This window comes from Semicossyphus pulcher, unplaced genomic scaffold, assembly GCF_022749685.1.
Source record: "Semicossyphus pulcher isolate SPU_LCO1_2020_fin unplaced genomic scaffold, fSemPul1.0.p SCAF_5, whole genome shotgun sequence".
In the NCBI taxonomy this organism is placed as follows: domain Eukaryota; kingdom Metazoa; phylum Chordata; class Actinopteri; order Labriformes; family Labridae; genus Semicossyphus; species Semicossyphus pulcher.
Window position 1 is genome coordinate 28,581,827 of NW_027211726.1, and position 24,753 is coordinate 28,606,579.

The following is a 24,753-nucleotide window of genomic DNA, read 5'->3' on the forward strand; positions in this document are numbered from 1 at the left end:
AAATATAGAGTCAAAGTTGCAGTGATAAATAATTAAAATAGTTAATACATGAGCATGAATGATTGTTGGATTCTGCTCGCATTGGGGTTATAAATTTGATCCATTTATGCTAAATTTGATAGAATTTGTTTTTTTGGATCCTCAAAGATTAAGTCCACTTTTCCATTTTAAATATTTCCAAAATGATTCCAGTCATCTAATAAACGTGTTACTGGATTTAGCCACATGATAGTGATTGTTACTCACCGCCAAAAGGACCAACAGTTTTATATCCGTCCCCTCTTTCAGACACAAAATGTGACCCATATAAATACTCTTTACATTCAGGGGCATTAGCCTACAATTTTAAAGATAATTCTGGACCACTGAATATAAAGCAGTTACCACAACAACATTTCAACATTTTACATCAGCCTCCATTTAAACAATATACTGTAGATACGTATAAGAGCCACACGTAGGATATCTTTGCAATCAGTACTGTTAACTAGCTTTATTACTAACCCTCTCCTGTCTTAGCCTCCATTGAAAGAAAAAGTGAGCGGTTTCTAACGCACGCAGTGTGGCAGAAAGTGGTTTATCTCAATTAAGACACACATTGTTCTAAGCAAAGCATCTAATTTTTAATCACAGAATAATTTCAGACTTAATTGATAAAAATACTGGGCTCTGTAAATGCAAATGTAAATGCTCTGTGGATCAGAGGGAAACAATTGACACCATTCACACACTCATTAATTGTAACTTCAAAGGGCTTTTAGAGAATGACATTGTACGTAAATAGAGGATCTGAATACTTATTACATAGCATGAGAACAGTGATGACTTTTGAAGCTGTGACAAACATGCTGACGAAAAACTACACAACAAATTAAAATATGAGATACGAAAACACAACGAAAGAGAGTGAGATGAGCATTAAAAATCAATCAATCAAACTGTGTTTATATAGCGCCAAATTATAACCAAAGTAATCTCAAGACGGCCTAGACTGTACTCTATTTAGAGAGACCCAACATGAATCCACCATGAGCAACATTTGGCAACAGTAGCAAGGAGAAACTTCCTTTTAACAGGCAGAAACCTCGAGCAAAATACACGTTGAATAACAACATGCGAGAAACTTTAGATTTAAACCGCAGATGTTATTTAGTAAAAATAGAAACCTGTGACACCTAATCTGCATCGGTTCAACTGAAAACTTTGTGGATGGAACACAAACAAGGTATTATGCCTGGTTTCAACACGTCATTCGCACCTCCCACTCATGTCGACTTGTTGGTGGAATTAGCACATTAATTTATCAGAATGAAGTAGAGAGGTGTGGTGTCTGAGTTTGAGCACCTGGTGTCTGGAGGATAAAACACTCCCTCATACCTGTGGGAATCACATGGGCGCTATTGTTGGAGCGGCTGCAGTTGCCTTAAGATCCCTACATTGAAGCTTTCTTGTTCTGGGCATCTCTCTTTGCCTTCTTACCCAAACCACTCAAAAAAAGGCAGCAGACTTGTTGGTGTTTAGTTGACAATACTGAAAAGAAGTGGGGATTGAGTTCATTAATAGATGTGTCTTGTATAGATAGAAGAAAGTGACATTTACAAGGAGAATGGAAATCTGTCAGTGTAGCAGCTTAAGGTCTGTTTGCTTGGATTGAAAGGTATGATATTAATCACACATTAGTCTCACCATAACTGTGACTTCTTTTGTTTTGTCTATTGTCTTCATTTTTGCAATTAGAGTGAGATTCATTATTGCTTTGCAGTGACTGATAATGTGATGACTGACAGGAAAAATCCAAAACAAAAAGAGCATTAAGACGAGACCACAAAACATCAACAGAAGAAGTTCCGGAAAAGTTGAGTGCATTGATTTGACAATGTATCGCTTATGTTAACTGGAATCACCACCTTGTGGTTGTTTGCCTCTGCTAACCAGTCAATTAGCAGTTTACATCCTTCAACACAACGACAGTGTAACTGTGGCATGGACGAGGAGTCATGAGGCCGACATTAAAGTAATAATCTCAAAGATTTTCATTTAAATAAATGTCCGTTAAGTCACTATCTATCGCCAAGGTAACACAATGGTGACTGAGCCTATGGCCCACTGATGAAAGCCTTTGCGCCAAGTTGGTGATGCTTTTTCCATCACCCAGCAGTGGTTGGTCTGCCAGAAAGGTGAGGCCGAGCTAACGCAACAAACACACTTGTGTGTAAAGCGGCTTCTTTTCCGGTAAGAGTTGTGAGTAAACAGTAATCTACTATGGCTGAACAAACAAAGAAAGATCGATGACTACAGATACAACTTCAAAAATAAGTGAAAATCCAAAGAAAAAGAGACAAACTCGACGCTCAGATGAAGGCAAACTTAAAATGCAAAATTAAAGCGACCGTCAGTGAGGAAAATCAAGAGTTACAACCGGAGCCAACCATGGACGTCACACAAATTGTGTCTTTCTCTCTGATGGATAAAAAATTAAATTAAACTAGATTAAATTCCCTCCCAGGCCTTACTGAGCCATCTTGTCCATGAGAATGTGATTAACGTGAGATCACAGTATCCTCGACCTTTGACCTTTGCCCAGTTTATCAGGTTATCCAAAACCAAGCGGATGTTTGTTCTTAATTTGAAGATATCCCCTTCAGTTACCGAAGATATCACTTTGACAAGAATGGCACGGGAGAAATGGCCATAAAAGTCTTTTTCCAGGATATTATGATGTTACAGTTAAGTTGACCTTTGACCTTGGGTATAAAAAATCCCTCACTCATCAAAACATTATATCTTATTAGATATTTGTATGAAATTGTGTCATAGTTAGCTAATCAATTCTTGAGGGAAGGCCAAAACCAATTTTTGGGATCACAGTGACCTTTGACCTTTGACCACAAAAATGTAATAATTTCATCTTTTGAGTTCAGTGCACCCTTGTTAAAAATTGAAGCTATTCCACTACTCCTTCCAAACATCATATCTTCAGACTTCAGTCTATACTTACAGAAATTGCAAAACTCTCATTTTTTCAGGCTTTTTTTGACCCGGGAGCTCAAACAAGAGTCCAACAGGAAAATTATAAACGGTGCTTTCGGGAAAAATTTCCAAGCTTGTAAATGTGTTTAGGAAAAGTACAAAAACCTTATCCGACTGAAGGCCTGACAGGTAACAGAGAGGTCACGTCTCACAGGGGTGTTCTCTCTGTCTGCAGTGATGACACATCGTCTGTTCGTGGACTCACAGACTCAAGAAGCAGCAGTGTGACTGAGCAGAACAAACACAGTTTTATGATGGCCGACAGGTGGACTGAAGATTTATGCACTACAGGCTCAGACACAGGGAGCATTCAGAGTGGCACACTGTCTAGTCATAACATTTAAGTAATAGTGTTTGCTTGGTTTCTCTGAAGGTCAGGAGGGTGCTTTTGTTGCAATGCCAGAAGGTTCAGAGAAGTTCACAAAATGTGATAAGTGGCCAACTAACTAACTGTTGGCACACGTTCCCACTCCAGACTTATCAAATATGGCTGCTTGGTCAGGGGCCCTAAATTCAAAATATAGAGATCTAGCTTTTTCTCTGGCGTCAGTTTTGCTTAGCAAGAAACTATGCAACTTCCTGTTAGACATTCAAAATACAGCTTGCCTAGAAACATTTTAATTATTTGAGTTTTTGACGTGCAACCATAATTAATATGAGGTAAACTTTGGTTTGGCTAAATAACTACTAACGTACCTTACATAACAAGTGTACCACTTTTAAACAGATAACGTCCGTCAGAGGAAGAATGAAGGGTAGGGGTTAGGTAGCCTGGGTGTGTCCAAAGTTACAAACATATGTTATGCACTAATATAAAACTACAGCTTGTCAATATTTTTTTATTATTTCCACAAGATTTAAGTTATTTACTTAGCAGTAAATGTGCTGGTAGAGGTATTTTTAATATATATATATTTTTTAAATCCAAGTGCCGTTCATCGTTTCTTTTTCTTTCTGTTTTTAAAGGGGCGCTGGTTAACATTCAGCTAAAAATGGCAGCAGTGTAGCCACATAGGCTGTGTAAAAGTAGGCTTAATGATATGACAACTGGAATGGCTATTTCTTCTTCTAGTGCCGTTTCTAGAATTTAACATGGAACTTGCAACAGTCACATTGACAAGATGCACTAAACAACAGAAAAAAGACGTTTAATGTAAGTTAAGTCAGGTTTATTTATGGAGCACATTTAAAAACAACTCATGTTGACCAAAGTGCTGTACAACAAAGAGGATCCACATAGACAATATTATACAAATGTATTTTTATGTGGATAGGAAGGCTATTCCATAGCTTAGGAGCAGCTTCTGCAAAGGGATGACCTAAGTGCTCTAACTGGTATGTAGTAATGCAGTAGATCGGCAAGCTAGGAAGGAGCCATTCCATTTAACCTTAAAAACAACCAACAAAATGTTAAAATCAATTCTGAAACGGACAGGGAGCCAGTGAAAGGAAGGCCAAAATTGGCGTAATACTGTCATCATTTTTCCTCCCTGTTAGCAGACGTGCGGCGGCGTTTTGCAAAAGCTGAAGGCGCCTCAGAGATGATTGTTCTACACCCACATACAGAGAGTTACAGCAATCAAGCTGGGATCTAATGAGGGCATAGATCACTCTCTCAAAGTCGTCTGGCCTGAGATAAGGCTTTACCTTAGTCTGAGCTGAAAGAAGCTGGTTTTAACAAATGAGGTGATCTGTTTCTCCAATTTAAAAGAACTGTCAAAAACCTTTTCAAAATGTCAAAAAAAATTGACATTTTGAAAGATTTTTGACAGACAGTTATCTATGCTGTAGTACTCACATTAGTAACTTACTGTTGTTTTTCACCTCTGAGTCCCACCTAACTAGTTGAGTGGAACCATTTCCATTGTCAACTGTCAGCTTGACTTTACCGTGACTCAAGCCCAGCTAAATGCGTGTGCAAGTTTGGTGCGTCATTTGGTGGAAGGTTTCCATTGGTATGTTCCTGTTGCTTACTGCCACTTTAAGTTGGGCAAGCTGAGAAAAGTTGGCACGATGGTAAAATGAATGAAAATGAAATCTCATGAAGGATGCAGTTCAACCGGTTTGCACAAAGTAAGTCTTCAAAAGAATTCTATTTTTTAATGTCACTATTCTCATCTAACTTTTGGGAAGTGAGCCAATAAGTATACCTTTACCCAAATGTGGAAAAACTACATGTCTTGTATTCTTATTGACCCACTTTGATATTGAAAAATGTGACTTTGTTCGGCCTGGAGCACCTACATGCATGTTAGCTCTGTGCCATGGAAGGAGATAGAGTCAGTGGTAGGCATAGCAAAGAAACCCAGTCAGTGCTAGGCTGACCAATCCACAAGTCCAACAACAACATTATTGTGTCATAAGCTGCACAGGTCATTATTATTAAGGTCATTATTGACTGCAGGCTACATCATCCTATGAGATACAGTCGCTTCCCTTTACCAACCACCCTGGCAAAGCAAGATGGACGACTTCAGTGTGATAATGAAGCTTTAACAGCCTCTGAAAATAAAACCCAGTCAGCGAACAAGCTTGAGATTTTAAGGGTCAAATTCCTCTGACATTAACAGCAGTAACACAACACTGTTGTAATACATGAACACGTGACCAGGCCTTAAAAATGTTAGATATTATGTGACCCACAAGTCCTCCAATTTTATACGACCACATACAGTATGTCGTGTCATCTAAAGCACTGTCATATCAACACACGGTGTAACTGGCAAAACACATGGGATGCATTTTTTGTTGTGAAACGGAGAAAGAAAGTCTGGGTAAGGTCAAGGCATCAAAAGTACTTTAAAAAGATACACTAGGGTACACTAGTTACTTTTGATTACTTATTTGGCTTAGGTTACTTATGTGATGTGAATGACATTAGGAAAGTGACAAGCGCATTACGTTGACTTTTGGTTACACGGATGTTGAACCACAGTCTTCTGGGAAAAGTCTTTGTGTCAGTTTGACAAACACGTTTTTTTGGTGAAACGCTTCATACACACCGTTCCAACAAAATTAGCGTGTTGATGCAGGTTTTTCAGAATAAATACCAATTGTCTGTTTTCCCATTGCCAGTGGAGTATACTCCTTTCAGCCTCTTTTCTACTGCTTCACCTTCTGATTTCACAAACGCGCCGGAAACCTGTCGCCGTATCCCCTCGGATCAGAAGAAGCTCTCTCACCTCGCTGTCTTGCCAGTGTTGCTGCCTCTTGCACAAAACAAAGAACCAATTCGCCACTGTATGTTGTTCCTCTGTCTCTGTCGGTAACTTCTGCAACTCCTTGTCATCTCAGCTACCAATTCAACCCGTCTCCGGCCGAGAAGCGCTTGAACATCACTCCAAATTTGTTGCCACCGAATTTGATAAACAGACTGAATGAGTAATAGATACAATAAAGACCTAACCACCGTAACATCTTCACACGTTACTAATACTGTACGCAGCAGAAAAGAAAGCAGTATACTCCACTGGCAATGGGAAAAGAGACAATCGGCATATATAAGCGGGTCTTCCTGGGTCTAAAAAAACCTGCGTTAATTTATGGGGGAATGGGGTACAACTATAGACACTACACTTTAGACTGTGTGGCACAGTGACTGTCATCTACAGCTGGATCCACCCGTCCCGTTGCCACCCCCTCTCCTGTCATCATGAATAAAGGCCACATTTTGGGAGTTCACGTACGATAAAGCTGAGGATGGGAGCACACCCAGACGAGCTGGAACATCATGGAAACTTGATAAAAAGGTTTGTTCGAGGCGATGGTCTTTGTTTTGACGAGAGATTCCTGAGACTATAATTAGTTACCTGAAGGTCTGCAGAGTGTCAGATATATTTAGGCTGGAAAACAAAGAAAGGTGTCTGAAGTTCTGGAATTTCTGAGAGAGTAGATTGATAAGATCGATGAGCCAGTGCCTGTACTGTTTATCAGAGGATAAACATTTTTAGCAGCATTAGATCAGTTCCCCCCCAGCATGTACAATGATGGCATGTTAGTGTCTCTGACTGGGATGGAATTTACCCGTTGGAATTCACATTCCTTTGAGAACAAGGTCATTAAATGGTTTCACCTCCCACGCCTTTTGATCGATGACACGTTCAAACTGGAAAAATCCAATCAGGAGAGAATCCGAGAAAAAAAAAAGGAAGAATCCTGGTCACATTAAGCAAGATTAGATAATAATCTGTGACATTTACTGTGTCATGATGAGGATCATTACTACTTTCTGAAGGCAGTGTTAATGTTTGAAGATTAACTGCTTAATTGTGTTTACTGCAGATTGAGTAGGCAGCACAAATGAAGGGTGTCATTGGCATTAAAGCCAGGACCATCCGGTGGTCTTTAATGGGCCGCAGTGCGTTAGCGTCAAGGCTAGCAGAGGGTCTGAGCCTGAGGTAATTGTTTTAGTTAGATGGCTTAAGATGTGGGTCAGGATGTCTAATGCTCTGCGCAAAAACAGCCGTGGTGCCCCCTGATGTTCACTGGTTTAGGGAGGAATAGGCCGTGGATGAAACATTTAAGAAGAGGAATATCTGTTGGAAATTTGAATTAAAAACAAATGTTAAGCACAAGTACAAATCTGTGCTTCCCAAGTAGTTTTGCCTCCCCTTGTGATGCAGAAGAGGAAATTTGAACCTTTATATTTAAAAAAATTTAGGTTTTTGCCATGCTCAAAGGCACCTCTGAAAACGGGGGACATGAATAAAGACTTCAACATTTTGTTAGACAAGCTTATTTGCTTTCTTAATGAGAGTAGGTTGAGAAGATCTATGTAACGGAAGCCATTAGCGGACATGCATCATACATTTTATTTACTCTTTTGCTGTGATAACCAGTAATTTAAGGTTGTTTTCTCGAGATCCTGACTTATTTATGCACTGTAAAAAGAAATTTAGAGGGAAGAAAATAAAATCCATGCCAAATTGTGTAAATTATCCTAAAAGTATATAAATAAGGAAGTGAAATATATTGAAATGAGTAAAGTTTACCTGCATTACCTAATTTTCAACAGTAACAACTGCAACCAGAAATAATGTAATCAAATTTACCCAAAGATACAAAGATGTCGGGCCTGGACTGCAGAGTGCGCATGCGTCAAAGTTTGTTCTTGGCTGCAGGCCGAGGTTGGATTAACCGGTGTTTGCCAGTGTCGGTGTGCCATCGGGGTTAAAGTTAAGATTCCTGTTTTGCTGTGTATCATAGAATGAATGAAAGTATTTATATATTTATTAGTTAGATATATCAGACGTTTGTGGTTGCCGTGTCAGTATATGACAAGTTTAAATGTGTAGCCCTCTCTTGGCGGTTACACTGGCCGACTTTCCTGAACATTAGTCAGTAAATTAACACGAGCAGGCTCATGTTGTTGATTAGAATTTAGTTTTATTTGAGCATCTTCATTTCCCAAAAGGCTGCACAGTGGTGCAGTGGTTACTGCTTTACTTCACAACTAGAAGGTTACTGGTTCGAATACCGGTTCAGTGGGCTTGAGTTTACAGGTTCTCCCTGTGTGTGCGTGGGTTCCCTCTGGGTACTCCGGCTTCCTCCCACAGTCCAAAGACATGCTAATTAGGTTCATTGGTGACTCTAAATAGATATTATTACTTGTGTTTATTAAGTAATTAGTTGTGTAATCTAATGAGAAATGTCAAGTAGAACTTATCTAATTTATTTAAGTGTAGCATAGTTGTTAAATTTAGGTACTCTTCACTCAAAATATAGGGCAACATTTACTCAGTCAAATAAAGAATAAGGGAATTCTGCCTTCTTGTTTTGTCTTGTTGCCTTCCCTACATAAAAATGAAACTATGAGCAGAAGACCCTGGGAAAAGTTGTTTGTCTGCTTTGTCTGATATGGTGATGATAGTGTTCTATTGCAGTTTAATGCAATTGTCCTCCTTTTCCTGGAAGTGATAAATTATCAGAACAAAAAAGAAATGTTTCTTAAGCTGTTTGAAACCTTGTAGAGGAGAAAGCTGAGGCTGAGGTGAACAAGAACACATGATTTACTGAAACTGTTCATACATATGATCATTAACATAACTTTAATTCCAATTAAGTGCTTTCTTAAAGTTTAATGTCCCTTCCCCGTGATGCACAGGGCCTAGTATTGAGCTATAGCAGCTTTGGCTCGTAACTGGACTTTTGGTTGAATGATCTTACAGTTAGCGCTATTATTCACCAAACACTCAAGCAAGCAGTTTCACTGGAATCTTAAGGATTTAAGTCTTTAGTAGAGACCAAGTCAGAGTTCAGAGCTGAACACATGACAAATCATGCTACAATTTTTTTAAGAAGTAAATTGTATTGTTTCTTTTTTTTTTTAAATAAATTATATTTTGAGTGATTGCGTGTCCTCTGCAGTAGACACCATTCATTAATGTTAACAGTGACCTCATAAACGATAATATTAAAATAAATTATGAAAATGAGAAATATTAAACATTGTGTTTTGTAAAATAGTTAAATATATGTTAATTTTAAATAAAACATACAAAGTTATGTGGAATGTAATCGTCTGAATTGGAGTACTTACATCCCTTTTAAATTTTCTGAATAAAATGTATCATTTAATTAGATCCTGAATTTTGTGGTGCTGCTCCTTTTCCCGGGAGCGCTGGTTAGCGCACTGGTTAGCGCTGTCGCCTCACAGCTGGAAGGTTCTAGTTTGAATCCCAGTTGGAAACGTAGTGGGCCTTTCTGTGTGGAGTTTGCATGTTCTCCCCTGTGCATGCGTGGGTTCCCTCCTGGTACTCCGGCTTCCTCCCACAGTCCAAAGACATGCTCGTTAGGTGACTCTAAATTGCCCCCCCACGAGCCTGAACAGGATAAGCAGTATAAGTGGATGGATGGATGCTCCTTTTAAGATGTAATTTCTCAAAACAACACAGAAAAGCAAATATAATTTTTGGGGTCAAATACTGGCTGGTTGGATCATGGTTCTTATTGGCCTCAGCTACAGCTATCTGTCCTTGGAAACAGAGGACTTCTGCATCCAAATGAAACAAGAAAACACAGAAGCTGCATTTTCCCTCACTTCTTACCTGCATAGCCTCAACCAGTCAACAAATCATTTATTCAGTATTAGTACATATATCTGTGTGACGGGACAGTCATCTGTCAGGAACAACAGCCTCCCTGACCCAAAACTGTGATAACATGGTTAAAAGCAGTTATGGCGAACAGTGAAAATCCTGCTCTTACTTGGTTACACCTGCAGTGACTCTGCTGGAAAGTTTTGAATCAATGTGTGAAACTGTTTATGTGTAAAGTAAAAGAAAAAGTATTTCCTGTCAAACCATCTGTGACGTCTCTTTTATTTTTGTGTTTGACCTTCTGAGAAAATGACGCTCTGTACTTTCGTATCACATGACAATAATTCCTTGGAAACAGTTAGAAGGTTAATCTGTTCCACTGAACAAACAAACAGTGCTTTGTTAGATGAGGTGTGATGTGATCTGTGGAGGGTTAGGTGTGCAGGACTGTGAGCTTCTACAGTAAAATCAAACAAGCTCTACATGCCTGTTGCTCATTTCAGTGTGATTAATGGACAGATACACCGCTCTACATTGATCCGCTGCTTACTCACTCATTGTTCCTCGCTCTTGCTGAGGTGGAGGGAGGCTGCAGAAGAATCATGGCCCATGTGATGATTGGAATAGTTGAGGAAGAAGTTAACAAACAACGTAGTGGACACCCCATGTGCGGAGGAATGGAGGAAGGATTCTTAAAGCATGACTTCCCTGTGTTTGTCTGCATGTGTGGGTGGAAATGCAAAGCAGCTATGTCCTTATTTGGAGATGCTCTGTGTAGATGACATCAACAGTGACATTACCAATACATGAATCAGGCGTGTTTAAACATTAACCCACCTTCTGCTCATCCTTAATTTAGCCTTTCTAGTTCTCTATTAACCAGGAAGATAATGTGAAACCTGTGTGTAAATCAGCTTTGTTCACACAAACAGACGTGGTCTTGCGTGACTGTGGTAATTGTTCTTTCAATCAGTTTAAATGTTCTAAAAAAAATTCTTCCAAAGAAGGCAGTAGCTGTCACTGACTCTGTCATGAAGGCTGCAAATCAGTGTCACAGCTTTCATACGCTTCCAGTCGTGCATATAATGAGTTCAGTTCAGTCAACTGATACTCATTACACCGTTTCAGTTTTCGGTCTCAGTCATGTTATTCTGAAAAAAAAAAAGCTAAAAACGTGAACTTTTCTGACTGCATTATAAAGTACAGTGCAATGTGGGACAACCTTAATGTTTTTAGCATAGACTGTATAAAAAGATGACGACATGACAGCTCCCCAAAAGTGAAGCCAAAACCTCTCTAGTGCCCCCTGCTGACTGGCTGCAGTACAGGTCATAAAGCCCGCCTCCTCCATGTTAACAGATGGGACATGAGTCAAACTATAAAATCAAAATACACACTAAATACATTTTCCTCAAACTTGGTTTCTGTCGTTATAGTTAGTTCTTATCATGCTGATTTATGTCCAAGTGTTCATTTTTCTGACAAGTTTACTTTTAATTATTTGATGCTGTCAAAAGGATGATTGACAGCTCTGTTGACATATACGGCTCCTGCAGCCGATCTGTTTAGGATTAGCAGAGTAAAGAGACTGACTAAGGCCGGAGATACACTTGCTTTTTAAGCTTCGCATACACAACCGACTGCTTCATGAACGTAATTGTTCACATACTTGTCTCTGCACTATCTGTACTATCACTATTCTATCTTTATCTGTCGCAAGATATTTTGACAGGCATGTTTGTCGCTGTGCAGTGGCAACGACATATCGTACAGATGTGGATAACTGCGGACTTGGTCTGTCAGCTTGTCTTCAAAACTTTCTGCCATTGTTGTCCCTGCTGCTGTGTTGACCCTGTCACATCCCCTCTGCCTCTAAACTGCCCCTACTGTTCATGTGCATACTGCATCTCACGTACGTGCACAGCCGACACTCCAAACAGACGCAGGGAATGCGTGGAAGCCATTGCGCATGTGAACGTGTAGTTAAAAGCAAGTATATCTCCGGCCTAACACTACAGTTATACGGAATATCTGCTTCAGACCTACACAAGAAGCTGTTCTGCTGTTAAATACATCTAGGTGAGGTTTAATGTGTGTTTGGTTAGCGGAAAAGGCAGGACATCTTTAACGTGGCTCTATCCACTGATCTTTTGGGGGTATTTTGCCTTCAGATAAGTACAATGGGCCTCATTCACAAACAGTGCGTACGCACAAATCTGTGCTTCAACCGTGCGTACGAACGTTTGACGCACAAATCTGTGATTCATCAATATGTTCTTATTTGAGTTTGTTCGTACTCTGCAAACAAATTTAGAACTTCCTCAGACCATGCGTATGCACAAATGATGAAGGACCGGCTTTCTCAGAAAATGTAAACACACACCCTTAATGCACGGCACATTGCAACTATTCATCTAAAAAAGTCTTTAATAGACAACAGCAGTTAAAACCGTGAATTTACTAATGCACTGACCAAATGAAATTGTTGATTCTAATCAACTGTTGCAATGAGCATTGCTATTTTCAATTGAACAAAATGTTTTGTTTTTTCCAGATTGACTTGCACTGGTTAATTACAAAACAACACTTTAAATGATGAAATGAATGACCTTTAGGAGACGGTTCTTGTTGAATATCATCACTTTCACCCTCAGTGGGCTGTCAGATCAGGTGGTCCTTGTCCTCCACCTGTTTCTGCTCAGCGATTCTTTTTTTAAGCGTCCACCTTGATGTCAAAACCCTTTTTTTTTTTTTACCAGAGTCACGGTCTGAACCTCAGGACACACTGCATTTACAGCCTCAGTTAGTGAAGCCCAAGCTTCATTATTTTTCAGCATCGTGACTCCTGAGTCACTGAAACACGCTTCGGAAAAGTGTGTTTTTTTAATTGCTTCCGTCTCTGACACAATTACCTCAATTTCTGCTGTGCTGAAATTCTTTTTTTTGTTTTTCACTTTGGGGCAGTCTCTTGCAACTTTTCCTTCTTTGAACTTGTTTTCACCTCACTGCTCTCTTCCTGATACGCCAAGCGGATGTCTTTTTATAGAGAAATGGGGGCGTGGTAGTATGCAGATTGCAGATTGCATGCACGCGCTTGTCAATTTAGATTGATTATGATTCACTAAGATACGCTCGGTGGTGAGAACAAAATTGGCCGGTACGCACGTGTCATGAATCTGGCGGTGATTTTGCGAATTCACTTACTTTGTGCGCAGAGTAAGAACATTTCTATGCATATATAAGTGAATGAGGCCAGATGAGAGTAGATGGAGACGTGCTGTCCATCTTTATATACAGTCATTGCCTTTGACCATTAATGTATTAGGCTGTAATGGTTACCATTAAGGGTAACTGATTTTACACATCACAGTCTGTTTGCAGATGTTTGAGAGTAGTACTGCATGGGGCAAAGGGTGTATAAGTCTTGTGTGTACCTGATAAAGGTCCTAAAGAGATGTCACTCAGTGAGTGTTGGTTTGGTCTGAAGTAAACAAGTATGAGAATGAAAAAAATATGAAGATGTAGAGTTAGCTTCTGTATCCCCATCCTCTCTGGTGGAGGCTAAGGCTCTATCCTACGCTAGCCGCTACTATCATAACAGAATTCTACAATCAAACTTATTGCATTGTAAGCACTGTGGGTGACAAGTTTTGAGACAAGTACATGGAATAAAACTACAGTGTCTTTGGTTCTACTGCATGGATTCATTTTCAGATTTGGTGAGGTAGTAATTAGTGTTTCAAAACATGAGAAACATCCATGTAAGTATATTATTGTAATTATATATTTAATTGTGGTGACAAGTGGCACATAGTTTGGTAGTGAAAGTTGGAAACCAGGACATTGAGAGATATTAATTGGGACTAAATTCATGTCAATGACAGTAGTCACTGAAATAGTTTTTGTCCATGTGGTTTTAGTGGACGTGCATATGAACAATGTCCATTTACACTAATCTGCCACAGTTTTTCACATATTCACCTGCTGTACATTTACCTGCCTGATAGCAGATGGACATCTTCACCTCTCTGAATGGCAAATTAAGATTTTAATCAGCAGTGTCACACAGCGGACAGCAGCTGTTTACAGAGCAGTTTATACTGTTGCAACATGCGACGGGGACGCACTGTGGGCGACTATCACTGCATCAGGTGTACGTGTGCCTGGACACAGAAGAAGATGCGATGATAATCTCGACTATAATGTGAAGAATGCCATCCAGTACAGGCATGCCAGCAGGCTGCATTAAGAGGTGAAGATGTCTGTTTATGCTGGAGAAGGAATGTCTGGTGGTCTGAGGCCATTTGTGTGAGAAAAATGACAGACAGGTCATTTCCCAGTGGAAACAATGAGCACATATACTGTGAAGTTTACATACTGCATACACTTTGTCTTTGAATGATTACGTTGCTGCTGCTTAATGAGCTTCACCTTTGCACTTAGTGAGGAAGCATCCAGGAATGCCTGCTATTCAAAACAGCTCTGTAACTGTATATTCACTGGCCCGTGAGCGATGTCTTTCAAGTCCTGACACTCTTCTCTTAAATGGCTGGAAAGTTACCCTTTTACTCTTTGAAACAACTTCTCCCTCTCTTGCTGACCGAGCCTGCTTCCTTCCTGCTGGACCTGGCTGCTTGGTTATGGCTAGACTTCATGTTTTGGTATCAGCAGGCATGTTTGGACCGGCGGTGCTGATAGGCCGGTCTGTCCCCAGTCTGTCCCCGAGCTGCTCAGGTCCCAGCAAACAAAACCAGGAAGAGAAGGAATGTACCAACTCCAGCTTTTACTGTAATCGCAGCCAGTTGGGACTGGAACTGCACAGCAAGTGAAAACACAAAAACAAATGATGTGGCACAAAGTTTTACTGTGTACAGGTAACGTGAAGAAACATATTGTGATATATTTTTTGTTTTATGAGCACAGCAAGACTTAACACAAAATCCAGGTCACGATCCCTGGGCAGGAAATTCTACGGCCAGACTGCTTCAAAATTACAGGACAAAACAAGAGTAACACAATAAATAAAACAAATAACAAGTCAAATATAGGTGAAATATCAAATATGAAGTGTACATGGGTTTAATTGCAAAGAGACAGAGCCTAATAATAACAATAGCACAATAGGATATTTACAAAAGTAAGTTGAGTAGAAAGTTGTGATGGAAATTACACTGACAGTCCAATAGGAAGCAATAAAATACTTAGATGAGGATTGTAAAGATAGCACATGATATGAAACCCAACTGTCCATGATAGTAATAAAAAGTAATATTGCACATAGCACTAATAAGAAGAGTGGATCACTAGTATTGCATGGGATAATGCACATGACATAGCCTGAAAAGTATTACTTTGTTTTTTGACCAAATAATACGAGCAACACTAATTCTATTCCAATCATGCAAAACTTAACTATGTGTTTAGTGCTGATCAGCATACGAGAGCCCTGCTAACATGCTAAATTATGTTGGTGAACACTGTAAACATTACTCCTGTTGATTTTTAGAATGTTTGCATTGCCATTGTAAATGTTAACAAGGTGATTGTATAGCAGTTAGCTTGAAGCACCACTGCTGCACTACAACGTACGCCTCAGAGGCCCAATCTCCTCCCTAAAGCCTAAACTCTGAACCCTCACGGACTTTAATGACGTCAGGCGTGCATCGTGTGAGTCCGTGTGTGCATGAGGGTTTGAGAACTGCATAACAATAAGGAATGAGAAACAAGGAAACAAGGTGCATTATTAAATAATAAGAAAAAAGTCTACCTGCAGCATGTTACTGTTTGATGAACTAAATGTTATCTCTTACAGATTAACCTAACTGCGGTTCCAGTCATCGTCCATGCTTGCTTTGCTTACAGTTCTTTTTGTTCAAACTTTGTGGAGTACCACTTCAATATACATACATTTATTTACATTTAGTGGGGGGCTGGGCAATCACATCACCAAGCTCGCTGTGAACTGTGGGTAACTACCACAGGAAAGTCTGCAGATATGGACTGTACTTATATAGCACTTTTCTAGTCTTTGCCTCTTAAAGCTGCTTTTACAGTACATGTCACATTAACCCATTCACACACACATTCACACCATGATGGCAGAGGCTGCTACGTAAAGTGCCCAACTCTCAAAGTCTGTGAGCTCATGAGTACAGTGATTGGGATTTCTGATGGCACTAGCATGACAAAGGTGAAACAAACTCACTACTGCTTATTCAGGTATTATGAGGAGGAAGTCGCAGGGTGTTTCAAGCCAAGAGAAGAGTTCAAACAGAATGTCAGTAATGCTGCAAAGATGTTGCAATCTGTTAACAATAAGTACCAGTTCTTCAATGTGTACTGACTCATCTTGGCAGAATTTCATTCAGTTACTTTTTCAGTTACCATTTCAATGGAATGAGCTTCATCATCTCGTCTTGTGACTCTTGTGAATGTTTTAACCTGATCCCAAAGAAAAAAATGAAATTACCTTGACAACACAATTATGCGGTGGTTGCAGTAATGTGTTAAAAATGTTTGTGCTGGAACTACAAGAAAATGTCATTGCAAAGTGACTGATAGATTCAGGTTACTATAAACACATTCTTTGGTGAAGTGCCTGAGAAAAAAGTACGTAGTGATGTGAGGGCACATCAACTGCTTGGTTGTGTCAGAGGACAAAACAACTTGTTACAAAAAAAAGACTGGGTTAGATAAGTATTTATATCTTAAGTTATTTAAGTTAAGTGCATATATTAGGTTACGTTACATTGCATTACATTACGTTGTTTTGTGTTGTGTTACAATAGATATCATTGCTGTGCATTACGTTGCTTTGTGTTACATTACGTTGCCTTACTTTACGTTGCCTTACATTAATTTACATTGCGTTACATTCCGTTGCATTACGTTGCGTTACATTACGTTGCGTTACATTACGTTGCGTTACATTGCGTTGCGTTACATTAATTTACGTTATGTTGCGTTACAATAATTTACATTGCTTTACATTACGTTGCATTACGTTGCGTTACATTACCTTCCGTTACTTTAATTTACGTTAAGTTGCGTTACATTTATTTACATTGCGTTACGTTACGTTGTGTTACATTACGTTACGTTGCGTTACATTAATTTACGTTGCGATACATTACGTTGCGTTACATTACCTTGCGTTACATTATGTTACGTTGTGTTACATTCATTTACGGTGCGTTACGTTATATTAATTTATGTTGTGTTACCTTACATAACCTTGCGTTTCATAACGTTGTGTTACATAAGGTTGCGTTAACTTGCGTTATGTTGCGTTACAATATGTCCCTGACATTCATGTTACCTGTCTTTATTGTGCGTTCACCATGAAAAAGGATCCTCATTGACTGACTTTCTTGTGGCATTGTTTCCGTTTTATCAATATGAAATTTAACTACAGAATGTGACACCACCACATAATACAGTGGTGTAATGTCACTCATTTCTGTGAGACCATGCTAGATTTTACTAGCTCTTTGTAGATTGTGGTCCTCTGGCCTTAAACGCATTGTTGTGAACTGGCTGTGTGGTTCTTTGTTTATGAAGGCTGCTTGTTTGCAGGTGTCCCCTCAAAGAGAAGTCTCAATCTGAATTTGAGGACCTGATATAGTTTATGAAATAGAACTATTAATCTTCCAACCCAAGTCATTTTAATACAGCCCCTGTGCCAGGTTGTTAAATAACTTGGGCAGTAAACAATGAAACATGAGTTATAATACTCTTGCAAAAACAACAGGTAGGCATCCAGCAAGACTTTCACAAACAACTGTAATCACACAATCATGATTTACCATCAGCCAGCATGTCAGGGAGAAAAACAATTAGGGTAACAATGTTTCTTAAGGCCTAAAACAAAGCAACACAATGCAGCCAGTGTTATGACAACAGCATGATTAAGGCTGCAATCTCAATCCCCCGTCCAGCCCGTATCAGTTCCCTGCGCACACAGCAGACATGCTCCTGTTTTTCCTTTGTTTCTCTTCCTCTCCCGGTCCTCTCCTGAGCTGGAGGAATTCAGGAGGAATGCAGAAAAAGCATCCTGTTTTCATTCCACACTCTTAGTCAGCTATTCACACTCTGTAGCGTACGCTGGGGGTCTGAGAGTTCTCACTGACGTCACGGTAAATAACTAGGAAGTTATTACATGAATAAGAGACACAGGTGCATAATATCGCTGCATGGCCTAGTTTTTTTTGGTATCCTCCAAAACCCCCACTCCTTCTACACAGGAACATACTCAAGCTAATGTCACTTTATTTAAAATACAAGCAAAAACCATCATATTAACCCGGTATTGACTTTGAAATGTGCTAATGCCCCACTTTGTGTTACTATCTGTCATTCCGTAAACACTTGACCTGTAACATAGGACATCCTGCAGATAATTGGAAGGCAAAAGTCTCCGACATCCTCTCTAATAAACACATAGCTCTAACACAACAGCTTAATCTAAAGTAAACATCAGCATATGGAGCAAGAAGGGGACAGAAGGCACCAAAGGAGATAACTACTGCATGTTTAATTGTTGACAAAGAAATCTTTTGTGCAGTGACCACATACATCTTTTTATTTTGCTCTGTGTGTCTCTTCTGCAGATATAGTTACCTTTAAAATAGACATGCCCGAAGTAAAGACTGGAACGGGTTCAAGAGTTTAATAGACAGAAACATGTAGGAGATGGCCTCTGTGCCCGGATGTGATCAACATTGGCTGTCTTTTCTCAAGCAAGAGGTGTAAGCGGGATTGTACCTGTGCATTTTCTGTCAGCAGTAGCATGCTAGCTAACGTTGGCTGTAGGTGCTTGTGTGTTTTGTGTATTACTTGGAAACTTGTTCAGCAGCTCCACACCCTTCTCTTCTGTCTGTAAAGCCCTCACATTCCCAAAATGTCTGTGGCGAACAACGGTACTGACCAAGGGCACAAATCAGATTCCTCTCCTGAAAGTTGGTGCGGCCGATTCTCCGGGTCCAAACTGAAAAACTGAGCCTTTAAGAAGACAAAAGTGAGGTCACAGTAAGACATGATGCATCAGCAAGAGAAAGGGGGGAACTGTTGGATCCTGTCAGTCATTTGTCTAGACAAACTGAAGGTTTAAGCTAGGCTTGGCCTGGTTTTTTATCCTTGTTAGCTTAAATAATGGTCACTGTGTGATTACATCAAAAGTTTTTCGGTATTCGAGCATTAAAATTCTTGTCATTCAGTGGGATCAATTTTCCAAGAAAAATAAGTTAAAGAGAAAGGATATTGATATTATCAATTTACCTTTACTTTGTGGTCGACATGGGTGCTTAAATAATCCTTTGACATTCTGGAATGTAATAGTTTTTATGAGCCGCGGGTGTTCTGTTAGCATTTTAGCTCTTGTCTGCATACTGCGGCAACAATGCGCGTGGTTTACAGAGTATGTGAGCCCTGGATTCAGAAGTCCATTTCATGTCCAAGCGGGTCAGTGAGCGAATGGGCATGTCGATGACGCTGTTCAAGTTGGACAGGCAGGTTAAAGTCCCTGTGTCGGCTTGGCTACAGTCATCCTGTTGGCTGAATTTGACATCTCAAAAATGTATGTTGATACATTTGCTGAATGCAAGCTAGCAATGGATACACACTCTGTGTTTGCTCAGCTTTGACAGAACTTATCAGAATAGTTTATTACTGTCCTCCAGCCTCTGTTCTACTGTTGTATTGGCATGTTTATGACGCAGATTAATAAAGCTCCAGATCCAGCACACATTTCACACAAGATAAAATATTTATATTTGTTATTTATATTTAACTCATATGAACACATCTTCACACCAAAGAGCTCACAAAATGACATGTTCATGAGATTCATTGGAATGATTAGACTGTTAAACAAACGTAATTATTAGGCTCATTTCAACCTGTATATTTTTTATTCTGGGATTTCACTAGAGTAGTTTTGCATGATTCGCAGTAAAAAAAAAAATTCTTACATATTTATACTAGCCCCCTAAATATCGTCTCACTTCATCCACTTAAAAGACGATATAGCTCCTTTCTCTCTTCTGCAGCCGTCCCTAAAAGCTCAACTTCTTATCGACCAGCTTTCTGGAAACCTGCTGAAGGGCAACACCGGCAGCACTGATGACAACCAATAACAACAGCAGTGTTGTGACCAAGTCATCTTTGCTCAAGTCCCAAGTAAGTCTCAAGTCATTTGGTCCAAGTCTCAAGCAAGTCTCGAAGTCATATTTTTTTGGGCGAGTCAAGTCACAAGTTATGTCAAGTCGAGTCGAGTCCTTAGTTAAGGCAAGTCAAGTCCCGAGTTGAGTCACTTTTTTTGCACCCAAGATTCCAGCACTCTTACCTGTAGTATCTGCTCTTTATAAAGAGAAAAGTCAAGGTCTCGTCTAATAATGATATTATTGGCCAATTTATATAACCTGTTCAAAAAGTATGACAATGAATTGTATCTGTATTATCTTGGCACAGACGCAGCCATGATGATGGTCTGCTCTGAGGCCGTATTTAGTAGTAACGCGTACGACTGATGAGGCTTCTCTTTAGGGAAAAACATCAGGTAGCCGGGGGTTCGATGTTGCATGTTGCCATAGCGAGGAGTTTGGAATGACAGCCAGTCATCCAGTCATGACAATCACATACCGGGGAGCTTTTTGAGTCGTCCAATCATGTTTCCCAGTTTGTGCTGTTAAAGTACTTGATAGTTAGACAGAAACTTGGCAACATTGAATTTTATCATTTTACATTTAACAGCTAACATTCAAACTTATGAAGACACGCAAGTCATCCGAGTCATCATGCCTCAAGTCAAGTCTCAAGTCATTAACCTTCAAGTACAAGTCGAGTCTCAAGTCAATTATTTTTTGTCAAGTCAAGTCGCAAGTCATCAAAACAGTGACTCAAGTCGACTCGAGTCCAAGTCACCAACTCTCAAGTCCACATTTTTATGGAGCTGAAAATGACACAGAAATTAGATGTAAGGCAAATAAAGAAAACTCATTTGCAACCAAATTATTTCTTGTATTTTATTTCATCATGCACAGTTCAGTGCTTCATTCATACAAATATAAATACATCTCTGAATAAGTTAGAGAATAAATAAATGTTATATTACAATTATTGCTTTCATTTAACAGTAAACCTCTGAGCTGGTAAACTGTCCATCATTTACAGCATTGGGATTATTGAGGATGAATATTTTAGCATGAAGGTTAAAATTTCTGTGTCCATGAGGACAATCAGACGAGGCAGAGACAAAGTGCAGGACGCAGATAAACAGCTTTTGAAGTGCACGGCACAAGTTAAGAGTCATAACTCCCCAGTGGCTAATTACAGAGGAATTAAAGGGAACATTTGTCAGGGGAGAAAAACAATTGTCGCATTTTTGGCAAGCTGCACATCATTGAAACCCTCTGGCTTATCTTCAATCAAAACATTAAACAGGACACATGCAATAAACACTGGGGCCAACACAATAGAGCTGCTGTGGTTGTTATTCTAGCAGAAAGTATGCAGCGTATGGAGCTGACAATGGAGCTTGTATGAAGCTAATTGTTTGTTAGATAAATTCCAAATAGATGACCTTCATTTAACTGTGTGCCAGGAGTGAACAAGCTGCCGTTTTCAAGTACTTCATGACAATTAAAAAAGCTACTTGCTAAATTGACCTAAACATTAGGCAGGTCAGGAGATCCCAGCTCTGATACAGAGGAATATTTAACCAAACCAAGGGTCAGCAAAGAGTAAACACTGACAAACAATTCCCCACCAACTGATATTTGATCCTTAGTGCAGATGAGTTGAGGATTTGGACAAGTCATATGAGTCCTTTGGCCACAGAAACCAAAAGGCCAACAGATCAGTGACAGGTAAGTCTTTCTTGTCGCGGCTGCCCATTCACTTTCATGTCCTTGGCTTTTAGTGGATCCTTCCTTGGCATGTCAGTTCATCAAAGTTCAGAGAGTTCAAGGAAAACGTCTCCACCCAACTTTGCTTTTGCTGTAGGGCTTCAGTCTTGGTGAGCTGCCAGTCCTTCAGAGCTCCGTTTTGTCGATCAAATGCTTGATCCACTGCCTTTTATGTTTCCACCTTGTTGTCAGAACACTGACGAGTCTTCTGTCCATGGCGGTTGAATCCATCAAGGTTGAACCACTTCTGGAGCTTGCTCAGTGCTCTACCTTCCTGTTCTGGTCCGCTGCCTGTTGACTCCACCAGGGTTCTCGTTTGATGACAGACTCTCTTTTGCCATCGCCATGTTGGACTTGACAACAGATCTACAGGGAAACAAGAAAAAGAAAACAAGTCAGAGATGCTTCATGTATCTGAGAATTCACCATCAGGCACGGTACAATGCAGGATAAATGATGATGCTTGAATTCGTCTTCATTTACCTGAGAGATGCCAGCAGTTTGTTGCTGTTTGTGTTTGCAGACTCTACCAATGGGCCCACGACATGAGTCCTTGGATCCTCTGATCTGTAGACAGATACAACAGCAGCATTAAAACAAGGACATAACCCTCCTGATGTCTCAGACAGTTGCACCTCTGGAAACATATTTTGTGTCTTGAAGCAAAGTAATTATCTTGGAACTCCAGACTAATATATTTTGGACGCCAATGGACAGGAATGCAGGGCGAGGCTTAGAAAACACCACCTCGGATAACATCTACAGTTAGTGACTAATGCATACTGGTGGATGCATGACAGTGATAAACCAAAGATGCAACAAGAATTCCTTTGAGCATAGCAGCAGATTTCCCGAATTAGAAGCACTGCTAATAAACCTTTATGATTTCTTTCAAGGAAATGCGGGTCATTCTCTGAACTGTGACTACTACCCCTATACTGTGGCTACATTATCACAGGCTGAATCATGATGCCGCCTCTCTGACTCGTCCTCTACATCAACACACAGTCAGGGCTTATCACACATAACTGATACTGGAGGGAGACACTGAATCTACTTTGATACAATCTAGCATCTCAAAGAGGCTACGTGATTGGTAGGCCAAGCTTTGCTGTAGGCGCTCACCTTGTTTGGCAGAAGCCGGAGCAGGTTTTGTCGGCTGGGTTGAGGCATTCGCATCGGTCAGCTGAGCGACGGCGGCGATGAGACAGGGGACTTCCAAGGCCGTAAGGGAGGAGTTTACTGTAAAGAGAAATAAAGCTTCTTAGAAAATGTTGCTGAAGGAATGAGGGAACCTGAGCGCGTGTTTTTTGGTTAGGGGGTTTTACTGCACAGGTGTAGAAACAAATGCAGTGTCTTATATAGTCTGCAGTCTCACCTTGGCGTGTTGACCCAGATAACATCCAGGTGGCAGAAGTAGATGCACTCTTTATCATCCCAGCTGCTGCAGGAGCAGCGTTTAGTCCTGGCGCGGTGTGGGTGTGGAGCCTGAGCTGGCAGCTCTTCCCGCTCTGATAACGGGAGTCCACAACCTAGAAAACAACAGAGGATCCCGAGATTAAAAAGTGCACATTTATGGTTTCCAGGCTGACTGTGCAGTTAGTGTTTATGACGTGTAAATACAAAGAAACCCAAACACTTGAGCAGTCAAACAAATGGTTGTGATTAAGTTCTTTAACCCAGAGTAATTTTTATGAGGTTAAATAACTCAATCCTAGTCAAACACTCATGCAGGTTAGACAAACATGGTTGTATCAATAATTGTGCGCTTTCATCAAAGGTTAATATTCTCTGAAAGGCTGAGCCCAGCTCTTTTTTCATACTTTCTGTGTTGAAGGTCAAAGCAAACCTTTTATTTGCATTATACCTGCAGCTTAAATCATAAACTATTTTATGCAGTTTTTATTATTTTGCTTATTTTGGTCAACCTCAAATCCCAACTCTAACATGTTTACCTAAACCAGGTCAGAAATAACTTTGATGCTTTGTTTATACAGCCAAAAGGAATTATAGAAAAGCATATTTATAAATCGAAATAATTTCTACGATGGCACAAATGTCTGTAAAGTAAGATGATGTTTTCTGTTGGGTTTCAGATTGCTGGTTGTCTCCAGTCTTATTTTGAACAGTACAACCATGCACTGTTAATTTGGCCATACCATTTTGGTAATAAGACATTAAAATCAGATCTGTTTCTTTAAAGTTTTAGTGTCTTTTTTAGATTTAACTCGCATAAATCTGCAAAAGTAGTAACCTAAAACATCCTAAAAAACAAAGTAAAGTAACTCACCCTCTTGCAGAGCCGTGCAGATGATGAATAAAATCAGAGTCTTGCACATGAATGAAGCCATCATGATCCTGTGTCTGATGTTCTGATGCGTAAAGGCAGCCGCAGTCACACTTAAATAGCAGACAAGTCTTTAGAGTTGTATTCGTTGAGGCTGGAGAGCAGCAACAGGTGCTTTGTGTTCATGCTGCCGCCAGGACATCTACTTATACCCCCCCACTGTGAGTGATATCATGAAAGCCCCTCCTACCTCGTCCAGTTTATGCAAAACAGTGTTGTTACACAACTCACACATACTCCACCAGTTCTCCTCACATTCCAGCAGTGACCGTAACATACAGGACTATCAGCGCCCCCTACAGGCCAAGAAGCTCAAAACTCATGTTGAGCTTGAATGCTTCATTCTTGAGTTCTTTGGGTTTGTCATGGAAAGAGAAGAATAAGTATAGAGGCGATACATTTTAAACAAATAAAAATAATGATGTTTTTACAGTGC

At 39.9% G+C, this 24,753-nt stretch overlaps 1 protein-coding gene across 1 annotated transcript; it reads right to left on the bottom strand.

Annotated features, from left to right (window-relative positions):
* Positions 1-21,092: 21,092 nt before the first annotated feature.
* On the bottom strand, positions 21,093-24,423 carry edn2 (endothelin 2). Its single transcript, XM_069681597.1, has 5 exons — positions 24,261-24,423; positions 23,349-23,502; positions 23,096-23,212; positions 22,454-22,537; positions 21,093-22,336 (listed from the first exon to the last, which is right to left on the bottom strand). The coding sequence occupies exons 1-5, from the start codon at positions 24,322-24,324 to the stop codon at positions 22,237-22,239; spliced, it is 519 nt and encodes a 172-aa protein (XP_069537698.1). The 5' UTR covers positions 24,325-24,423; the 3' UTR covers positions 21,093-22,236.
* Between the last annotated feature and the right edge of the window lie 330 nt (positions 24,424-24,753).